The sequence below is a fragment of the Sabethes cyaneus genome, chromosome 1, assembly GCF_943734655.1.
Source record: "Sabethes cyaneus chromosome 1, idSabCyanKW18_F2, whole genome shotgun sequence".
In the NCBI taxonomy this organism is placed as follows: domain Eukaryota; kingdom Metazoa; phylum Arthropoda; class Insecta; order Diptera; family Culicidae; genus Sabethes; species Sabethes cyaneus.
In genome coordinates this window covers 113,048,854-113,071,512 of record NC_071353.1, presented here as the reverse complement: position 1 = coordinate 113,071,512, position 22,659 = coordinate 113,048,854, and the positions used below count along the sequence as shown (strand labels likewise).

Here is a 22,659-nt window from a genome sequence, read left to right as displayed (position 1 = left end):
GGTTCGATTAGGCGCCTTGCTTACCTTGAACACATGAAGTCCAGCCCGCTTCCCTGTCATTGGACGAACCTGACGGAAAAATTTACCTTCTTGGCCATGTCCCGAATCGAAAGGTTCGGATTGTGCATGAAGTAATCCCTCGTTTTCCTTGCCTTCACGGGTTTTCTTTCGCTGCCTGCTCGCCGCTGGGTTGTCTGAGTCTCCTTGAACGATTTCACCACACGAAACACGGTCGAGTGCCCGATTTCAAACTGTTTCGCGATACACCTGTGGGACTGGCCGGGATTTTCCACGACCGCGTCCATACTTTTTTGTCGAAGCACTTCTTGCTTGGATGCCATCCCGATAATCATTTGACAGATTATGACGAAATTTTACACATGTAAACATTACACTACAAACTGGTTTTACCTAAAATTTATCAATTTTTACCAATCACTTGTAACACCATAGACTTCAACCCTGCGAAAAATTGAGACGAAATCGACGAAGAGGCTGCAGCCGTGTACGCGATGGAGAGAAGTGGGCAGTCTTGGACTGATAGCCTTATTGAACGGTCCTAATTATAAAAGTTTACTTAAAAATTATATAAAATTTATTGTTCACTCCGCGACTTTTAGTAATAAAATAATCCGAAACAATCAGTCGTTTCAACTTGGGGGCTCAACCGGGATTAATCCCAAGCCAATCCGATATAAAATTGTTATCAGCTCACAAAACTGTGAGAGTGACTTTTATAAAATAGAACAATAACCATCGAACAAAAGAGTCGAACAATGAAACCACGTGCAATTAGTGAAATTATTATCAAAACCACCCCAAATATTAAAGTGAAAAATATTTCTACGGTCTAAATAGGCTGAATAATTAAAAACTTATCGGACAGAAAATTTTGTGTCATCATTCTGGAAATAAATACCTGATAGCAGATATATAGTCTTATACAAGGCATGCGAAAGCCTATAGAAGGTGAGTAGCGTTCCATTACACAATAAGTTACCGTTTGGGTCTACCGGATCTTACTTTTACACAGGATCATTACCCCTCTGTACAAATGAATCATCCGGACCCCCGTCTTGGAGAAATCTCTGGTTGGAGCTTGGAATCGCCCAACGCAGCCGGATTTTCAGCCTGCTCATCGATCATAATGGATCCTTCCGTAGTTCACCATTCGAGAGTGCTTCCAAGTGTGCCGATTCTTAGTCAACACAACGCAATGACATCAGCAGGTGATAATCGCCCTGACCAGCCCAGACCAGCAGCGGCGACGAACGAGGGAGAGGCACCTGTGCCACGAGAAATGCCAACACCGCAGTTAAATTCTACAGAAAATGAGAACTCAGCCGAAGGCGAAAATACTGGCTCACCAACCGATGCGATAATGAATACGATCACTCGCCTATCTGGAGCTGTCGAAATGCTATCGAACAAAATAAGTGTCATGGAACAATCTCAGTCAATGCAGTTTTCCCGACTGCAGCAAGAACAACAGCACCGTATCCCGTTTGCTAGACCCTTGCTAGCCCAGCCGCCCAGGATTTAGTCAATACGGCAATCTGAGCATTTTCCAGCAACCAAACGAATGGGGAGGTCCACCAAACATAACGCGTGGAGCAGAAGCAAATGGTCCAGCATGGCCTCCGAATAATATTACAATACAACAGCCCTCGAATGCAGGTAGTACAAATATGAACAGTTTTAGTGGCCAGTGCTCTGGAAAATCGTACGACGGTCCGAAACCATCGTTCGATGGTGATCTTGAGTCCAACCATCCGGTTGAATTTTTGCAAGAGTTGGAACAATACATGTTTAATACCCGGTTGGATCCACGTTGCCGCTTACAACTTGCCTTATCGTGTTTGGAAGGACCAGCAAAAATCTGGGCCCGTGGATTCGGATATTTGTTAACTGATTATGAGAAATTTAGCTCCCATTTTCTACAACACTATTGGGGCCAGCGAGCTCAAAGATTAGTTCGTGAAGAGCTATTAGGAGGCAGTTATACGCCCCGTAGTCCATCTAAAATGGCCGAATATTTTCTAGGATTAGTGGCAAAAGCGCGATATTTGAGTACCGCTCCGACAGAGCTGGACCTCATCTTACAATTGACACAGCATTTTTCTCGGAACGTAGCGATGCGTTTGAGCTCCTGTATAGATATACCGTCTGCATATTTCCTGCTTCAAACAGAGGACTACTACCAAAATAATAGTCAAAGGGCTAACTCTAATTGGCGAGGCCGCAATGATTACAACCAAGCTCCAGCACAAGCGGGACCTAGTAGCAGAAACTGGAGAAGTATGTCTAATCAATCGAATGAAGCTCCAGTAAACAGAAATATTCGGGCCACGATCGCGGAGATGGATGAAGAGCAAGAACTAAAAACCCATCCTGTTGCTAATATTTTTCTCGGTTCGGATGAATTGCTGAGGGAAGCTGAAACAGGAGAGATAGCGATTCGATTCGAGAAATCACCGATTATTGAAGTGAATATTGACAGTTTAAAAAAGACTTCGCTGCTGGATAGTGGTAGTGAGCTTAGTTGCATCGACAAAGCCTTATATTGTGAGCTAAAAGCGAGAGGTGCAAAATTTTGTGAGTTCCCGGTACACAAAACTTGTATACAAGGTGCTTACGGAAAGAAGAAAAAAACAATTTCCAATCAAATATTCGTCCCTATCAAAATACGTGGAGAGTCTGTTGATGTGGCCTTAATAGTGGTGGATGAACTATGCAGCCCACTAATATTTGGCATGGACACGTTGAACCACCTGAAAGCTCAGCTATTGTTCGAGAGTCGGGAAGCAGTTGTAGATATAAACGGAAAAATACTAGTTTTGCCGTTTAATATCGATACCGGACCATTAGGTGTACCCATCCAACTGAACGCTATCGATGCCGATGTGAAACCAGAGTCACCAACCAAACCCTATGATGACTTATCGCCTTTATCTGGCGATTTCGAAATGACAACGAAGCAGAAGTTCGAATTGAGTGAGCTGGAAAAGGAATTTGCTGATATATTCTCGGACAAGCCGGGACGTACTTCACTCTATGAGCACGAGATTCGAGTTACTGATGTTACCGCTTTCAACCAGAAACAGTATCCTATTCCGTATCGTTATATGGACAATGTACGAGAACAGATCGCGAAAATGGAAGAGTGGGGAATTATATCAAGAGAGCCTACTGCCTACGTCAACCCCCTGGTGACCACTATAAAAAAATCGGGAGAGGTCCGTGTTTGCCTGGATGCTCGTCGTCTTAATAAAGTGTTGGAAAGAGATAACGAGAAGCCTCCCGAAGTTCATCGAATGCTCCAAAAACTAGATGGATCTCGCATTTTTTCGCTCATCGATTTGACCAGTTCTTATTGGCAAATACCCATTAAACGGGAGCATCGTAAGTACACCGGGTTTCTATTCGACACACGCAGCTACGTTTTTAATGTACTTCCCTTTGGACTTACCACGGCGGTCGCTAGCTTCTCCAGGGCAATGGATATTGTTTTGGGGCCCGAAATCCTGAATTTTATCGAAAAGTATTTAGATGACCTGTTAGTGCGCTCCACTTCATTCGATGAGCATTTATCGCACCTTAGACGATTGTTTACACAATTACGAAATGCTGGACTCACCATCAGTCCCAGCAAGAGTGTATTTTGTAAAACTCGGCTTAAATTTTTAGGCCATATCGTTGGGCAAGATGGAATAGCGGTTGACCCAGAAAAGCTCTCAGCCATATCTAATTTTCCAGAACCTACTGACCAGCGAAGCTTGAAAAGTTTTTTAGGGCTAGTTAGTTACGTTTCCCGATTTACACCAAATTTTGCAGCCACCGCGAAGCCTTTGTATGATTTGTTGCGAAACGGGGTCGAGTGGATATACACAGAGGTAGAACGTGAAACCTTTAAGAAGGTAAAAGACCTTTTCTTGAGATACACTACGCTTCGCTATCCCCTCTATGGCAAACAGTCGCTTAATAAATGGCGACAATATTTGCTGGGAACGCAATTTACTGTGTTCACCGACCATAAGGCACTAGTATTTCTTAAGAGATGTCAGTTGTTGAATGGGAGGCTGACCCGATGGATTTTGTTTTTACAACAGTTTGACTTCGACATCGAACATTGTCGAGGAGAAGATAATGGATTAGCAGACACTCTTTCCCGTTTCCCGCAGTACGCGATGGGTGCGACAGCTAAGCCTACTGAAAGACGGATGGTAATCGCTCGGTTGTCACCAGAGGAGAAAGATTTTAGAAAGGGTATGAATAAATTACCTTTCTATCAGGCGAATGATCAGAAACTTGCTAAGATGTGGAACGCAGCCAATGAAAACATACAGCAGCTGGGAAATATGAAAATATTGAAGACTAAAGGAGTATTGTTTGTCAACCAACTTCGAGTAGACGGGTGGTGCATAGCGGTACCTACATCCATGATTGAAGTTGTCCTACGATTTTACCACGACCAATCGGGGCATTTTGGGCTGCAGAAGACTATTAAAGTAATGAGGAAATCTGTCTGGTGGCGGGGAATGCGCAAGCACACTAAAGCTTATATTCGATCTTGCTTCACTTGCCAGCGGTCCAAACCAGCATTATTTACCTTGCACGGCAATACACGCAGCATTCTTCCAGATGGACCAAACGAAATCCTTTCGGTAGATCTTTTTGGACCACTTCTACCTGGGCCCGCAGGAGTTCGCTACGTATTTGTAGCTATCGATGTGTTCACTAAATACGTGACCTTCGATGCAATCAAAAAGCCCACAGCCACCATACTTTGGAAAAAGCTAGATCGACGCATACAAAACCTTGGCAAGTTTACCGTGAAGTTTTGGAGCAGGACCTTGAAGGAACATGGGATCAAACTGGTTTTTACGTCTGTACGCCATCCACAAGCAAATCCAGTGGAACGGACAATGCGCGAATTGTCTAGATTATGTCGCGCGTATTGCCAGCAGAATCATCGCAGTTGGGCTACAAATTTGGGTCGGTTCGCAGAATGGATAAATTGTGCTCATCACGAGTCCACAGGGGCTACACCTCACGAGTTGCAATATGGAAACTTACCTAAGGATGCGATGAGAGAGTTAATTAAATTTCCTGAATGTGGACCATACACTGTAAACTATGACAAGGTTCGGGTGGAGCTTCGAAAAAAAGCCAAACGCAGGAATCAGGGGGCCAAGCAGCAGACTGTATATTTCAGTGTAGGTGATCTAGTGCTTTTAAAGGCTAACCCTATATCATCGGAAGCAGACTCTGTAGTGAAGAAATTTTTCAATGTGTATGAAGGGCCTTACGAGATACACCAGATCATTCGGGATGATGTATATATTCTTAGACACCCGGAAACCAAAAAACCAGAGGAATGTTTCATATAAATCTCGTAAAACCGTTTGTTCAGCGATGTGGATTCGCCGCAACTGGCGATTTTCATGCCGATGCAGTTGCTGAGGGGGGGAGTTGTAACACCATAGACTTCAACCCTGCGAAAAATTGAGACGAAATCGACGAAGAGGCTGCAGCCGTGTACGCGATGGAGAGAAGTGGGCAGTCTTGGACTGATAGCCTTATTGAACGGTCCTAATTATAAAAGTTTACTTAAAAATTATATAAAATTTATTGTTCACTCCGCGACTTTTAGTAATAAAATAATCCGAAACAATCAGTCGTTTCACACTATCGACTTCCAAAAGTTCAGCGGAGATGCCGTCCTTTCCAGCTGCTCCGTTTCTTTTTCAGCCTCCTCCAAAGTTGACGGATTGTCCATAGATCATTATCCTGTTTTTATCGACAGCTCCATCTTGTTAATCGTTTAACAGCTCATCGAAAAGTTGTTTCCTCAAGTTTTTCTCCTTGTCGTTTCACACAACAGGACTCGGCACGATCCGATCCTTATCCCGTTAATCGTTTTGAAGAAATTTCTCGAATCGTCCCTTTCGAAGCTAGAACGTGCCCTCCAGTGTTGACGATTATTACGATCTTGGAGTCTCCTTCGATGGCTCTCAGTATCTCAGTGTATGGCCTGTTACAGTTGCAGCTTATAAGTGCGTCCTGGCACGATTCTTCTCATCAGGTACCGGCTGGCTCAATGCGTCAAACCACTCACTGGAAGTGGCTGCAGTAGGTTCCCAATAATTCCCGCGCTGTACTACTAATCACATCATGGATGGATTCAGGTTCTCTGCAACTCTCCAACTCTAACATCTGCTTTACGAGAGTATTCTGCAGTTAATCCTTCCGCTAATAACCGCTGATAACCGAAGTTCAGTTGTATTTTGCTCGTTGGTTTCGATTGGAATACTATTATTCTTAGAGCTTGTTGATTCTTTTCGGTGAAAATCAAAAACTATTGATTTGGTGTGACGTTTCTGCCTACTGTTTTCCTTCGGCCATCATCAGACGTCTACAAAACAATTATAAAATTTATTTACTACTACATTTTACATACAACATAAAATTTTTGCAGTCAATTTGTTAATTACAGTACATTTACTTGGTCTAATTTATCACTTACAATAACGCGTCAAGGAAAACAGTAGGCAGAAACGTCACACCAAATCAATAGTTTTTGATTTTCACCGAAAAGAATCAACAAGCTCTAATAATATTAGTGTTACGGTGATCTAAATAAGCAAATCGATTGCAATACGTTGGGCCACCAGGCGCGGATCTTGCTTACTACGAGGTAATGCCTCGAGGTTTCGTCCTCTGAATCACCGCACGTCTGCAACTTCGGAAAAGTGCCCACTATCAGCCAGAATATGATCGATCTGAGAACAGGTTTTATTTCTAGGTATGCTTCCAAATGTTCCGTCGTGCAAAAAGAGTGCAGATAGCTTACCTGTTTGTGGTAGAGTGAAGGCTTTCGCTACTAGTAATGGGACGAAAAAACTTTTAGCGCCCGAACTGTATATATGTAACTCCGATGACTGTTTTAGTGTCATGTCTTGGGCTTCTCCAGGACATGACATAATGCCATTGATAGCGAAACGAGCGCTCTGGCTACCAACGGGTTAGCAGTCCCATAGCGTCATAAATACAAAAGAACAAACTATATTTTCTTTAACAATATCAATGTAGATAGTAATTAACTCTTCCATTAGCCTATACACCAGTTTTCCGAATTCTGTTTCGCTGAGACGCTGTAGTCAAAAGAGAATATACTGAGCTAAAAACAACAAATGAAGTCTGCTTATTAGACGATACTGAACGCAATTATTGGCAATCTAACCAATTCATAACACAACATGAATCGGCCAGTACCATAGTCCAGCAGGTTCTTAGCATGATATAGACTAGAGCCACTGACTGACATAAAGCCAATTTCATTGCTTTTTTACATTATACGCTTTTATGTCAAATACTTAATGTTAATATCTTTCACATGTAGGTGTTTCCGTCAAAGGATTAAAGGTTAAGGTCCGTGGAACATACAATTCTAGGAGCTGCTTGATTTTTTCATTTCTTGACAAACTCATTTTCCAATTTTGCAGCAACCCCTCACCTTTTTAGGAGGGGGGCTCCCATACAAATGAGATACAAATTTCCTCATAACTCTAGAACTAATGAACCAAATAGAACCAAATTTGGCATGTGGGGGGTTTTGGAGGCAGGAATTTTTTTTATGATGGTTTTAGTTCCCTCACCCCTGTGGTAGGGGGCTTAGGACTCTCATACAAATAGAACAGAAATCAACAGAAATTTTTACGTAACTTAAAAACTAATCGAACTGGAGAAATTTTAGACTCTTCCATAAAACAACCGCCAAAAACTTTCAATTAGGTTTTTTTTTTATTTTCCTAGGTCTACTGACCTACTACCTACTATTACTTTCTTTCAGTTGGGTTCGAACGAGCGACAACGAGTAAGGAGAGGATAACCCCTGCGAAATGGTACTTTCCAAGAAAACATTTTCCGTGAAATGGTACATCCCGCGTAAGGTTTTTCGCGAAATGTTATATAATCATGGCGAATATTTTAATGCTATCCGCTTTATTTTATCAGGCTAAGCAATGGGGGTTGTTTTCTACTTTACTGTAAATGTGCCTAATATAGTGTTTTAGTGTCCGCAGATGATGAGCGAAGACCAGTAGTAGCTCGAAACGTCCGGACTGACTGGTAATTTAAATCTTCATACTTATTTCGCCGAAAAACGTCGATTAAATCGAACAAACATGTAGAGAATATTTATTTAGGATTAAGCTAGGCCTTGTTCAACCCTGCTTGTTTTATGAGTAAATGGTGTGATAAGTGCGTAAAGTGAATGACTGATAGATGTAAGTTTACTGACCGTAACCATCTTGGGATGGATTGTTTCTCCAATTGAAATTTATATAAAGTTTAGCTGAGGAGACCATGTTACATAATTTAAGTATGTATTATGACAACCAAACTAAAAATGTCGTATGAGGTGTTCGCATGAATTGTTATTTTATTCATGGTTTAGTAATTTTAGAGATAACTCTGCATTCTTAGGCAATTACACAATATTTATATACAGATTTTTTTACGGTACCCTATCGAATAATTCGTTATAACAGGTTTTGAAACCTTTCTAAATAACATGTACAACGTTGATGCTAAGATCTGGTTATATTCGTTTAATTCTAAATAATACTGTATGGCGTATAGCTACAACCTTTAATCCTTAAAGCAAATCCTGAGCCTGTCAAGCAGCCGGTCGCAGTCAGTCGGATTTCAAAAACGTACACAGCACCAGTAATAAATTCAGCAGAAAACGGCAAATTAGTAACTCTAATGCACCGATATTAATAACATGTCCCCCGCGAAATCCCATTCAGTAGCGCTTATCTGGCAGAGAGCGCACAAAACAATGGCCAAACCAACCGTCTGAGGAACGACGACGGCCGGCACAGGCAAAACAGTCCCTCATTAGTCTCGGTACACTCGGTCTCAAAGTCGCCGTCAGCAACGATGCTCGTATGCCAGAGATTTATGCCACCTTTAGGCCATTTTTGCGACCAACCCAAAACGGGCAACGATAACACTTTTTGGCATCGCGTCCAGGGGGTTGTTGTGACTCCGTCCGTCCACACAGCGTAGCAAGCAAGCAAGCAGCGGCCCACAACGCTTTGTCACTGGAACTGTCCACCTACTTCCGTTTTACTTGATGTGAAATTGTACTGTTTTCATCCTGGTGCTTCCTTCCTGCGGCGGTTGTTCGTTTCAACAACTGGTTAAAGTACATATGTCTAAAATAAACATTGTGAATTCTCACTGGTCTGCTTCTGCTGCTTTAAAAGTGGTCACAGCTTTGCATAACATGCTCATAATGTTGGTTACGACTTTTTCAGTGGATTGTTATGATTCAAATGCTTACCGTTCAAGAGATGAGCTGTAACGAGAAGAACAAACAGTGCATTAGAGAACTAGCTCATTTTATTAGTTTTCTTTATATTAACAGTAGCAAAGATAACAATTTAATGTTGTTTTCGCTTTTATTTCTCTCCTCCTTCCCTTCCCGCTAGCCGGTTACCTCGGCAGTTTTCTGTCCAACAGTCTCAAGACCAACCAGCTGGAGGTCAACACCGATTCGAAAACGCTCCGACCAATCGCTCGCCTGAAAGAACCACGTGAGCTTTTCGCACTGCCTAAGGAACGGGATTATGACTGCCCCCAGCAAGCCCCCAGATGGCCGATCGAGTGCCAGGTAAGATTTTTCCCATCCCTTAAGTATGGTAAGACAATAAGGGACATTTCTTCGCAACACACACACGCAAAACTAATTTACTAAAGTCGTTCCAATCGGAGCTATTTTTCACTCTATACCGAATGCGAAGCCAAACAAATTTTGTTTACACAAATACCAGCTGACCGAGAAATCCGGTGTCTATGTCTATGTATGATGCAGAAAATGCACCCCACGGCACAATACACCATCGCATGGCGCGCAAATCCGTACCTACTTTCGTTTCGGTTCGACCCGCATTATCCTCACTACCACCCACCCACGGAGAAAAACGGACCGGTTTTGATGTGTTTCCACCGAGACGTGGATGTCATGTTTAGGCGGTGAACGCTCTCGTGTACCAAGCAACAGTTTGTGTCGACGAATTTTTTTTTTGTGTGTGATTTTTCGTTGGCGCCCACTGCCCGACGGCTGTTTGTTTTGATTAGCTTAATCCGGCCGGTCTCGTGTGCAGATTTCCCGCGGCGGTTGTGCGGCTTTTCAATTTGGACAGTTTAATGCTTCCGAGCTTGTGCTGGATTGATTGGTGCGGTGTTCCGTTCGTTCGGGGACTATGTATGATCTAAATCAGACCAGCCGACAGAGAAGTACACCTAGCTAATGATGGAAAGTAGCTGCTGGCAGAGAGATGGACTCACTCGGCGCTCTCGTCGACATCTTTTGACATTAAGTAACAAATGCCGAGCGGCAGATGGTAATTAGTGAATTTGTCGAGGCAAACTAGTACTTGTGTCCAGCTGTTCACTGGCCGGAAGCATGGGGATTATTCTTGAAATACAAATAGATGTGAATAATTTTTCGATTGAGTTGATTGGACAGCGGTAAGTCTGACGTATAAAATAATATTGTAAATTTCCCATTCTTTCGCACGCGATGAATAATAACCGTCGCGAACGAGTTTATTTTGTCAAGTAAACCAACAGCTTATGTGCTAGTCAAACAAAATATGTACGCTTAACCCACTTCCAACCAAGCGTTTTTGCCTGCGACGATTTCAAGCTGCCAAAAAATCGTTTTGTTATCAATGCGCCTCGACGGGCAATATTTTTATCGACTTTTGCCTGGTAAAGCCAAAAGACAAAGTTCTGGCGAATGAAAAAAAATTGCATAGTTATTTTTATGACAGAAAACCTGACATCTGGATAAAAACACGCAATGCCCTCGAACTGTATTTCTATCTAACCGGTCACAATTTATTCTGAGCAAATTAAGCATGTCAATATCATTCAATCTTATAAGTCTGGGTTACGTAGATTGAGATTCTACAATAATCTAGGAGACAGAATCAAAGAATAATCGAACTGTTCAGTAAGCAAAACCGTAAACATAATGCCCATAGCACTGACGAACTGACATGACACATAGAAGAAAATCGTTTAAAAACCATCGTCCTACACATTTTGCTGGCACCCTCTGTCATGCATGTTGCGGAGTAGCTTGCATTTGCAGGGTTTTGTACTGTAGGGTTTTCACATTTGTATGGTTTTATACTGAAAACTCGAAGCTACACTAGCGCGTCGCGGTGTGGCCATGTTGCGAAACATGCTTTTTGAAAAATGAGTGGTTTTTAATTGGACGATGGAATTAACGCGAGTGTCTCGTCTGTTTGTCTGTGCCCATTGCTTTTATAATCTCCTCTATTCTTCTCCTCCATACATAACATTTCGGTGGAGGCGCGAAGTGCTTTATAAAAATGTAAAATCTAAACCGCATGTTAGCATTTCGGACAACTTGTATTCTATTTTTAAACTGGTGCAAAAAAGTTTAAATAATTTCAGATTTTTTGTTAATTTGCTTTACCCGATTATTACTTAGTTTGCTCACTTTAATGGCGACGGTCCGTTATCAATCCTCCGCCAAAAAATAAACATCTGGTACGTCGTGGAGCGACGTGGATACGGGAAAGCATCTTATGAGCAGAATTAAGGAATCTAATGCCTCTATAGTTTTTTGCACTCGAGTTGATATCCTTTTTAAAAAATAGAGCAAATGAGCCCATCCAACCACCCCTCTGGCATTAAATGCCACAAACTTTGTTTTTCCTCCCAGATCCTGAAAAGCATCCACCGAATCAGCATTGTACAGTCGCTCGGTCCCCACTCTTGGAGGTTCAGCAAGGATACCGTACTTTCCGGCAGCCTTATCGCCTGATTGCCTTCTTAACCTCTTTCCGATTCTATCACAATTTAGCCATCGCGCACAATTCTGATCCTGAATTCCGCTTCTCAGCCTACTGATCTCCGTGTTTACCTCTCCATTCAATAGCGTCTGGACGTGCTCCTTCCACCTGGCTGCTGCTGCCGTTTTGTCGGCAAGCAGGTTTACAGTACTATCCTTGCCCATCACAGGCATGGAAAAATTCCGCTCCGTTTTGTAGAAACTCCGTGTGCTTTTGCTGGCGAATTGCTCCTCTGCACCACCGGCGAGCACGTGCTCCTTCTTCTTCTTATACCAGTCCAGAACCGGAGTGGTCCTTGCCATATCAAGAATTCCTCTCCACTGCACTCGGTACTGGGCCACTCGTCGCCAATTCGTTAAGCGTTTTGACACACGCAAGTCGGCTTCAACTTGGTCGAGCCATCTAACACGTTGAGCCCCTCTATTCCCGGGGCCAGCTTAAATACGTCGTTGGATTTCTAGTCACTGCCGACAGCGGTCTCGAGTAAGCAGGAAGTAAATACTCGCTTAAATACTGAGAAAGGAGATACCCTTATTGTTGTCAATGGTGATAAGAAATCCCAACTATATGAACTCATCAACCACTTCCAGTTCATTGCCGTCAATTGTCACTGTCCGTGGTAGACAAATGTTGCTTTCTCAGGAGCCTCTTTCTACCATAAATAATACATTGATTTGTAACCCAATCCTCCTAGTCTTCGTTTTTAGTCTGGCGTAGATGGCCTCCGACGTCCCACTGCGAAGGCTAGGAGTTGGCTACTTTTGTTGAAGATCGTTCCTCTCGTTTCGATGACCGCTCGCCAGATCACACCTTCAATAGCCATGTTGAATAACATAAAGGACAATTCATCCTCTTGCCGCAACCCTCTGCATGATTCTAAAGGACTCGAGAGAGCCCCCGAAACACGCACGTAACACGTCACTCGCTCCAGGGTAAGACGCGTCAGTTTGTTCGGAAAACAATGCTCGTTCATTATCTGCCATAGCTGTTCGCGTTCAACTGTATTGTATGCTGCCCTGAAATTCACGAAAATATGATGCATCTGCAAGTTGTACTCCAGACATTTCTGGAGGATTGGCCGGAGAGTAAAAATTTGATCCGTAGTAGCACAGGCCCGCATAAAGCCTACCTGATACCCTACGAATTCCCTAGCTATTGGGTATAGACGACGCACAGTGGGACGGCTTCAAAAAAAGGCTAAGCTTTTGCGTAGAAACTACTAAGTTTTCTGCATTTGAGTCTTTACAAAAGTTTCTTGATTTTTGAAGTACTTTTTTTGTTATACCAAAAAAATTGCATCAACGGGGTGAGTCAATAAATAATCATCATTTAACTTTTTCATTTAAATCCAGTAATGAACAAAACCCGAGAAAAAGTTGTACAAAATGTACTTTAAGAAGTTTTTGTCGAAGAAAGAGAACTTCTATCTTTTAAGGGAAAGAAGTTATAGTGCTACAAACCCCCTTAATACAAGTTTTTCTAATTTTTCCTGGTTATTTCGACTTCTACGCAGTTTTGATGTTCCACGAAGTTTAACATACTATGAAACTACACCTTTTTGCTGAAAGAAGTGCAGCTCTACCTTTCTTGGTTTTTGAGATATTCCTGCTTTTGTCTAATATTCAATCAATTTCATCAATGTCATGGTGGATAACGGTGGAACATTTAAGAAAACTGTAAATGAAATCACCAATTTCGCACGACTTTTTACTTTGAAATCAAAATATGCTAGGCGCAAATGCCAAAAGTATGTCAAAAACTTTTATTTTTGCTCGAATGTGAGTATCTCAAATAAGCACCGCAAGCCTTGCCACGTGATTATTGATTATATTTTGTAATATTTTTTCTTGCATATTTTGATTCAGAATAAATAAATCATGCAAAATTGTAAATTTCATTTGCAGTTTTCTTAAATGTTCCACCGTGATCCACCGTGACATACATATGAAATGAAACAACTACATTGCAGTACGTAAAGTGGCTGAGATTGGCTGCGCATATCTACGCCCTTTTAAAATAAAGCCCCTTAAAAACTGATTGAAAATTAGACAAAAGCTGGAATAGCTCGAAAACCAAGAAAAGTAGAGCTGCACTTCTTTCAGCAAAAAGGTGTATTTGCGTAGAATGTTAAACTTCATGGAACATCAAAACTGCGCAGAATAATCAGGAAAAATTAGAAAAACTCGTACTAAGGGGATACATTAGTTTGTAGCACTAAAACTTCTTTCCCTTAAAAGATAGAAGTTCTCTTTCTTTGACAAAAACTCCTTTAATAACACTTTGTACAACTTGGGTTTTGATTATTTCTGGCTTTAAATAAAAAAGTTATATTGATTATTTATTGATCCACCCCCTTAATGCAAATTCTTTTGATATAACAAAAAAGTACTTCAAAAATCAAGAATCTTTTGTAAAGACGCAAATGCAGAAAACTTAGTAGTTTCTACGCAAAAGCTGATGGCCACCTTTTTTTTTGACTGTGACCCACTGTGCGACGCAACAAAATCTGAGAGATCATCCTGTAGGCGGCGTTGTCCAGCGTAATGCCGCGATAGTTACAGCAACGTAACCGGTCGCCCGTTTTGTAGATGGGACAGACTACAGCTTGGCTTAGCTTAGATAGTTTTCCCAAGCTGTTTTTTTCTCTCCATCGATTGTTGGCATTCTCCATCAAACCAACCATTTCATGCGCTCGAGGTACCCTAGCACTAGCACCATAGTTGCGGCCTCGTTGACGGCCAAGCGTATCATAACGCATCCGGTTTCGAGTTTTCGTCGAAGCATCTAACTGCACAGAGGAATGCAGAGCTTCATCCAGAACGCGCGCGTAGTTTTAGGCAACTTGGGGGTTGTCTAATTGCCGAATTGTTTAACCCAGGAGGGCGGTTTTGTCGCAAGGTATAAGCCGTCGATAGTTTTAAGCGCACATGTACTGCTACTAGGTAATGGTCCGAGTTGATATCCGCAAACCGCAACCCGTAGAGAGCGTACGTTGGTGATATTCGAGAAAAACTGGCCCTCGATGAGAATATGGTCGATTTGGTTCGTGTTTCGTTGGTCAGGTGACCTCCAGGTCACCTTCGGGTCCGGGTCCGGGAAGCTGCAAAGTTGATGCATCGCTGGCCGTTATCATTCGTGTTGGCGTGTAGGCTATGGGGCCCGATCAACGGTCTATATATTGGTTCCCTACCAACCTGGGCATTCATACCCTCGATGACGATCTTGATATCCCGTGGTGAGCAGTTATCGTACGTTACCTCCAGCTGCGCATAGAATGCACCCTTCTCGTCGTCGGGTCTACCTTCGTGTGGACAATGCACGTTTATGATGGCGCAGTTGAAGAAACGGCCTTTGATCTTCAACATGCACATCCTCTTGTTGTTCGCTTTCCGATCCAATACGCGATCCTGCATTTTGCCCATCACTACGAAGCCCGTTAGAAGCCCTTCTTGCAGATAGGGCAAATAACCTTATCTTTCCACTTCCCAAGTAGTACTTCCGTACCGGAAATTTTAACAACCAATTGATGCAACTAGCTGACCAACTTGTCCTGGCTTATATTGATAAGTTTCACTCCAATGCTTTTCTGCTGCTTTGTTGTTCTTCAGCTGGTGAATGGCTTCGCTTTAACTATTACGGTCTTCCACTTGCACGCCATTCAGGTGTTCATCGTAGTGCTGCTTGCACCTTTCGATCACCGCACGGTCGCCTGTTAAAATACTTCCATTTTTATCACTGCACATTTCGTTCCACGGAACAAAGCCCTTGCGAGATTCGTTGAGTCTTTGATACAACTTCCCAATGTCGTGAAAGCGATGATGCTGTTTGAGTTCATCACACTCCTGGTGGTGTTTCTTCTCCTGGAAGAGTCGGGGTCGGGGCTGCTGTCTCCGCTTTGGTTTGTATCGCTCTACCCAGCAAACCACAAATCGTATAATAATGTGTGAAAATCATCTTAGCTAAACAAACTCTAAATCGTACATAAAGCGCACCCTAGTTTACATTTATTCGTACAAAATGATAGTAACTGATTCACATACGATTTTCGTCACAGAATTGTATAGCATTATGGAACTAATCATGTTGAATCGGATTTCATCGTATACAAATACTTATGAATGTGAATTGTTGTCATATAATTTGCAGTATGTATATCGCCTCCAAAACAGTACGCATATGCTGGTTTCGTGCATCGAATGCGATTTTTCTAGATATATATCGGTACATATATCATATTTGTTACTTTGATATACGTACGGAAATGTTTTGCTGGGTATATTCTGATGAATGGCTCTACGGGTGGGCAAATGTTTTCGATACAACGTTCATCTTTAGCCGCTGTATCGCCTCCACTGAACTCTTGGCAAAATGCACTGAGGCCCGATCCGGTCAAAAGTCTGCGTCCTCCTTCGCGTGATACTTCTTGATGTAGGCTGCAACTTCCGGCAGGCTTGTCGTACTGTATATCTCCTCGTTCCCCACAAACCCCGAAGGAAAGAACAGCGGCATGGGCATTCCATTCGCTACTCGCCCTTCTGCGAAAACTGTGTATGGGAGATAAATTTGACATCATCGCTTATCTCCTTGGTGGAGACGTAAAATACCCGGCCCCTACCAGCCATTCATCAGATAGGTCTCGTCATACATTATGACCAAGACATCGCGCTTCACCAGAAAGAAGTTTTTCGCCATCCTCCTTTAACCACTACTTCTGGTTGATAACCTACTGCTCAGATACGACCGACGCCGGCTGACGTTTCCGCATAAAAATGTTCACTTTGGTCAGGTACTTCTTCACCGTTTGACCATTTGTTTCGAGTTCCCAGCCCAGCGCTTTGCCCTTGGTCTTCTTCTTCAGCTTCTGCTGCGATTTACGGTCGCGCAAGTGCATCAGGCGGTCCGAACGAGACTTCCGTTCAACGCTCTCGAAGTGCCTCACGATCTTCGCTGCGAGGTGGAGCTAGCCGTACGAACAAAGCATCGAGCGCAGTTACTTCATTGCTTTCGCCATAGCTACTGCAAATCAATTGATAACGCTACAGCGGTACGCAACAGCGTTGCCCAGGTGGATTCACCAGGTGGCAGGGTAATCGCATTAAAGACGGCTAAAATCAGTCAATTTTTAAAATTCAATGTATACGTCAGAGTTCACTGTACGGAACATCCTTTCTCCGAGGTTTGGCTACTGAAATTCTTGAATAGCAGCGATCTCCACTCGATTTAGCTCTCGAGCAAGCCACCTCGTACCGGTTCTTTGAGAGTTTAGATACACCAGGTAACCAGGTCCAGGTCTTAACTCGTTATCCATTATGCGTGTCTAAGTTCTTTGCCGTAGTCTATGCCGAATGATCCATTCTGTATTTCCATGCCCGTTTTTCGTGGTATGTAAGAGTTTCGGAATACTTACTTACTGGACTCGGAAAACTTACAGCCCGCTGATGAGACTGTTATTTTGGATATAGCATTTCGTATTCAGCCGCTCGCTTCGAGACAGGCACTGTTTGAGCCCGGGAAAAAGGCGCTCGAGTTCGTACAACCCTGTCGTAGTTAATAGCTTCTTCAGTATGTACATGTAGAATTTCCAGGTATGACTATCGATCGTCATCATTTGACTCAGATCTCAGAGGAGACACTAAATAGGGGCTTTTTTAACGAGTAGGAAAATCTGCTCAGTACCTTACGGTACTATCAGACACCTGAGAAGACAACTCAGGGAGTGGGGTTTGGTATCCCGCCCCCCTACTGGGGCGTGAGGATCCAGACCCACTAAAATCCTACTCGAGTCTCCAGCCTCAATCCCCCCTGGCACCACCTTATCGGTATTACTTCAGAGAGGGGCTATTGTGCTTAACGCACCCTCTTAGATAACTACGGGACTATGGTAGTTAGGCTATTTACTCGCCGTTGATTGACTCTCCAGCGGTTTTGTAGCTCAAGTACAATCTGGATAGCAGTCGCATTGACCGCTCCCCAGACGTCCGAGTTAGAACACATCCTTTGGACTAAATTATCCGGAGTAGTATCCTGTCCGCTCACTGCCATCATGTTGCTTCTCGCACCCGCGAAACGAGGGCATGAAGAAAGCGTGTTCTGCAGTTTCCTCAACATCCACGCATTCGGGACATGCGGGGGACTTCGCATGCCCAAACTTGTGCAAATACTGTCTAAAACAACGATGCCCTGCCCTGAATCTGTGTCAGGTGGAAGTTGACTTCGCCGTGGCGCCTGTTGACCTACCCGGATAGTTCCGGGATAAGCCGATGTATCCACCGGCCTTTTGTGGAATTAGACCATGTCCGCTGCCATGTGATCATCGAGGCCGATCTTGTGGTACTCCTTATGCCTCTAGTTCCACGTTGGTTGAAGCACTCTACGTCCTCGCTGATGATGATGCCAATAGGCATCATACCCGCTAAGACCCGTGGCCTCGTTTACTAGCTTTTATCCCACTCTTAAGCGCAGCGCGTGCAGCAACCAGTGCTACTCGACATTCAGCAGATTGCGTCATGTGAAACTGTACGATACGCACTCGCCACTCTCAAGCACATGAGACGATAGGTGCTTTCCAGCTTGGCTAGATAGCTTTTGGTACCTAACGCCAATGACCACACCGGCCGGCCATACCTGAGTATGGACTGGACCACGTTGGCTAATAGACCTCGCTGGCTGCCATATACCGCTATTAGACATCATACGAGATAATGCCGAAATAGCTGTGGAAGCCTTCTTGCAGACATAGTCGACGTGGCTCCCGAACTTGAGTTTGTCGTGGACCATGACTCCCAGGAGTTTTAAAGACTGCGTTGACGAAATAGTGCAGTCCCCGACGTTGATATTTGCTTGCTGCACCGACTTGCGATTGTTCACCACGATAACCTCCGTTTTATGATGTGCTAGCTCCAGTTTCCTGGATCGCATCCAATCTTCAACAATGTGTATAGAGTGGGCAGCCGTCAACTCAACCTCTCTGATAGATTCACCGCAGACTTCCAAAGTGATATCGTCTGCAAAGCCGACAATCACCACCCCTACCGGGAACTTTAGCTTCATCACCTCGTCATACATGACGTTCCACAACACCGGGCCCAGTATGGAACCTTGCGGAACCCCTGCGGTGATTAGAACGCACTTCTGACCCTCCTCCGTGTTGTAGCATAGCACCTGGGGCCAGGGCCTTGGCTCGTGGCGCGGAAAGAGGCCCTCGATGATCCGCTCCAGCATCTCTGGCGATTGCTCTACGGGCGCCATCACGCCCTTGCCATTACCACCCTGTAGGCATCACCCCACGGGTTCGCATTGGCACTAGCACATAACCTTTCAAAGCAGGCTCTTTTACTAGCTTTTATACCACTCTTAAGTGCTGCGCATGCAGCAACAAGTGCTACTCGACATTCAGCTCTGCCTTCGTCCGAACGAGCTCTTTGCATAATTCTCCTCGCACGAAAGAACACTCTGCGGAGTTCCGCAGTTTCATCTGTCCACCAGTAAGCCGGTGACCTCCCATACCTAGGTCGACCTTTTCTAGGCATGGTAGCGTCACACGCTCGCGACAGTACCTCAACCAAATGATCAGCGTTCGGGGCGAGTATACAGCGATCGCCGCACTCTCTTCGGATCGCTTCTACAAATACTTCGGGATCAAAGTATGATGTCTTCCGTCCACGAGTGGTTGGAGTGTCGGCTCTACTCGCCGCCTGCCGCCTCGTTATCTGACCAACACAATAGCGGACCGCCTGATGGTCACCGTGAGTGTAGCCATTGTCTACCCTCCAGTCTCCTATCAGACCAGGACTGCCGAATGTCACGTCGATGATAGACTCCGCATCGTTCCTACTGAAGGTACTTGTGGTGCCGACGTTGGCCAGATCTACGTTGAGCTTTGCCAGAGCTTCAAGCAGAATCCGACCCCTGTGGTTCGTGCGGCGACTTCCCCACTCTATCGCCCGCCACAACCAACGATCGTAGACCAGTCAGCACAACTGATACTCGGTCTACCATCCGCGTAAACTGCTCGATAGACGGAGCATAACAGCTGCAGTAGAACACTCCAACCACTTTGGCAACTACCTGGGTTACCGCCAGTCCCTTACGCAGACGAACTACCTCGGTAGTCACCACCACGTTACATTGCTCCTTGAGAGCTCGTGCTAGTTCGCTCGCTTCAGTGATCTCGTTCAGGTTTTTCAGCTGAAAAGTCATCTCGGGCGTTAGCGCTCGGATCTGTACGCTATCGCCGAGGACCTTTTCTGCCAGCACTTTGTAGGTAGAACCCTTCTCAGTGGCATTCTTTTTGAGCTCAAGGATCATGTCGCCCGTGCGAAAGCGGCGGATACTCCGCACGTCCACGCCGAAACCCTTCAACTGATCGTCCCCTCTCATGGCCTTCAAAACTTCCGAATATTTCGGACCCTCAGTTTACTAAATAGGGGCTTAAGAGAGTCAAATCTACATATGACACTGTGGAACTTCGCCAACCACCGCTAATGGAATCACTCGAACGCGCCGAAGCTATCGTCACCACGTCTTACCTGTTGGGCTGCCTGTGACAGAAGAGGCCGATGGGCGATGTCAGAAAGCCATTGAGTGCTGCTCGATGTCAATCGAAGAACTATAGTTAGCTGGCAATGGATAGTCTCGCTCGTATCCTACATCTTCCCTCTGCTCTTATAAAGAAAATATGAGTATCTGTACCCAAGCAACAATGTGAGTTTTATTGTACTCTTATGACGGTTTTCATGACCAATTTTGGTCTTAAATGCCATCATAAGAGTGTAATAAACTGTTACTTGGGTATACAGGAAGGTTTCGAATTTTATTTAAAAAAAATCGTGATATGGTTTCGATTGAACAACAATTCCGCTTAATTCACAACATTTCGTTCACATTCTTTTCGTCAACATTTGTTTAAAATAAGTAATTCTAACTAACTTCTAGATCAACAATTCCTTTCAATTAATTCAGAACAGCTTCGTTTCTTTCACACTTCCGTGCTTACGCCACTCAGATTACATCGCGCTACGGGCACCAGTAACATTTCATTTAATTACATAAGTAAAATATGAATATTCCAACCGTATTAGTCAAATTGCCACGAAGAAAAACCAAGAAATGAACGACTACGTCATTGAGTCGCCTATGGTACGGTAACAACTTCAACGTTGTTCCGTCCGAGCTCTTGACTGTGGAGGCAGATGGAGGGAGGCATCAATTAGAATAATTGTCGCCTTCAAGGGCGGGAAAAGCTTTCAAACGCGCGAAGTTTCCAACTGAACTGCGTAGCAACTTTCGTGCGCACCAAGGGCAAGGTGACGGTGGTCGTGGTGATTCGAAAGGACAACTTACTCACCTAAGAGGATGCAAATGCGAAGAAGTCGATAACGGTTTATTGAACCACGCAGTTCAGTGGCATATTCGTGGTTTTCCCATTTCCAGAGTTTGTGTGTGGTTTTATACGTTACCAGCTGGGCACCAGCGAGAAAATAATGATGATTCGGCTATACCGAGGCCGATTACCGAGGTTTTTTCCGTCGTTTTCTTTTTGCGTCGCTGCAGTTTGTTTTCCAGGAATTGTACGACTCGAAAGAAAGCAGTGATTGTGGTTTTCTTCCATTCGTTAGCGAGTGAATTGTCGTTAATTTCATGTGATGCAATTGTTTTAAAATGGTTGAAGGTCTATCGGAGCGATGTCTCTGCTTAAATTAAAGGTTTGTATGTTCCTCTAAAATATTGCAAACAAAAACACATTGTCGGTTGTGATTGGTATTTTATTAGAGAATATTTATATATTTTTTTATATTTATATTCATCTGATCTGATCGGTTTCTACAAAATAATGATTGCACAATGGTTTCAATGCCCAAAATCGAGAACTTCTTTAATAACTTTTTTAACGTCTCAAATGTCTTAACACGAATTCAAATCAATTTTAAATGTACTTTCAGTTTATATATATTTCTGTTGCCACATTTTGAACTTTTCTATAAAGGCTCGTAGTCTTCTGCAAAATGGTGTATTTGTATGATTTTCACATACATATCTGTAGAACATTGCTATTGTCTAAATTGCATAGTTTTAAATATATACTGATAAAATTGATTTTTAGGAGTCTGTCAGTCACAAATGACGCGTAATATCTCAAAATGTTTATGCATACATTTTGCTACCTACACACTCGTAAACACACAAGCTCGTAGCCTCTTGATACAAAACTCGCTCACAAGGCAAGCTAATATCAACAGCTCGTGAGCGCGAGCAGTCATTAGGACTCAAACATTCTTACGACGTGCCCAGCCAGTATTCGTACATTTAGCAATGATATAACGCGTGAATGTATGTCCCTTATCCATAAAGCCGAATTGAATCATTTGTTTGTGTCAATACTCATGAATATATTGCTTACCGATGCTCGATATAGATTCCATTTGCAAATTCTCCAACCTCCGTTTCTTGGGAATCAAAAAACCTAAACAGAAACTATTCAAAATATTTTAATTTAACTACTAATGAAATCAGTTCATAAAATAATAGTTGTACCTAAGATAACATTGGACCAAACTCGTAGTTTTAGTCTTTGACCTTGAAATGCGGTCAGGCATATTAATATTAAAAAAATAATTTTTTTTTGAAACGGTCTACAATTGATGAAGGGACGGTGCACAGTTGGACGGATTAAAAAGAATACGGACATCGATATTTGTGACGAAACTACTAAAAATATCACCTTAACATCTTCTGCAAAGTTTCTTCATTTTATGAGAAC

At 43.4% G+C, this 22,659-nt stretch overlaps 2 protein-coding genes across 3 annotated transcripts in view; one reads left to right on the top strand and one right to left on the bottom strand.

Annotated features, from left to right (window-relative positions):
• LOC128732920 (glutamine-dependent NAD(+) synthetase) overlaps positions 1-22,659 on the bottom strand; it is a 251,361-nt gene that overhangs the window by 201,269 nt on the left and 27,433 nt on the right. For both annotated transcript variants that reach the window (XM_053826377.1, XM_053826378.1), the window contains exon 2: positions 9,353-9,367. The gene's annotated coding sequence lies outside the window, so the exon portion shown is untranslated. The remainder of the gene's footprint in view (positions 1-9,352; positions 9,368-22,659) is intronic.
• LOC128746115 (uncharacterized) overlaps positions 1,689-22,659 on the top strand; it is a 48,043-nt gene continuing 27,072 nt past the window's right edge. The window contains exons 1-2 of the mRNA XM_053843164.1: positions 1,689-3,402; positions 9,501-9,682. Of these exons, the coding sequence (XP_053699139.1) occupies positions 1,689-3,402; positions 9,501-9,682 (1,896 nt within the window). The remainder of the gene's footprint in view (positions 3,403-9,500; positions 9,683-22,659) is intronic.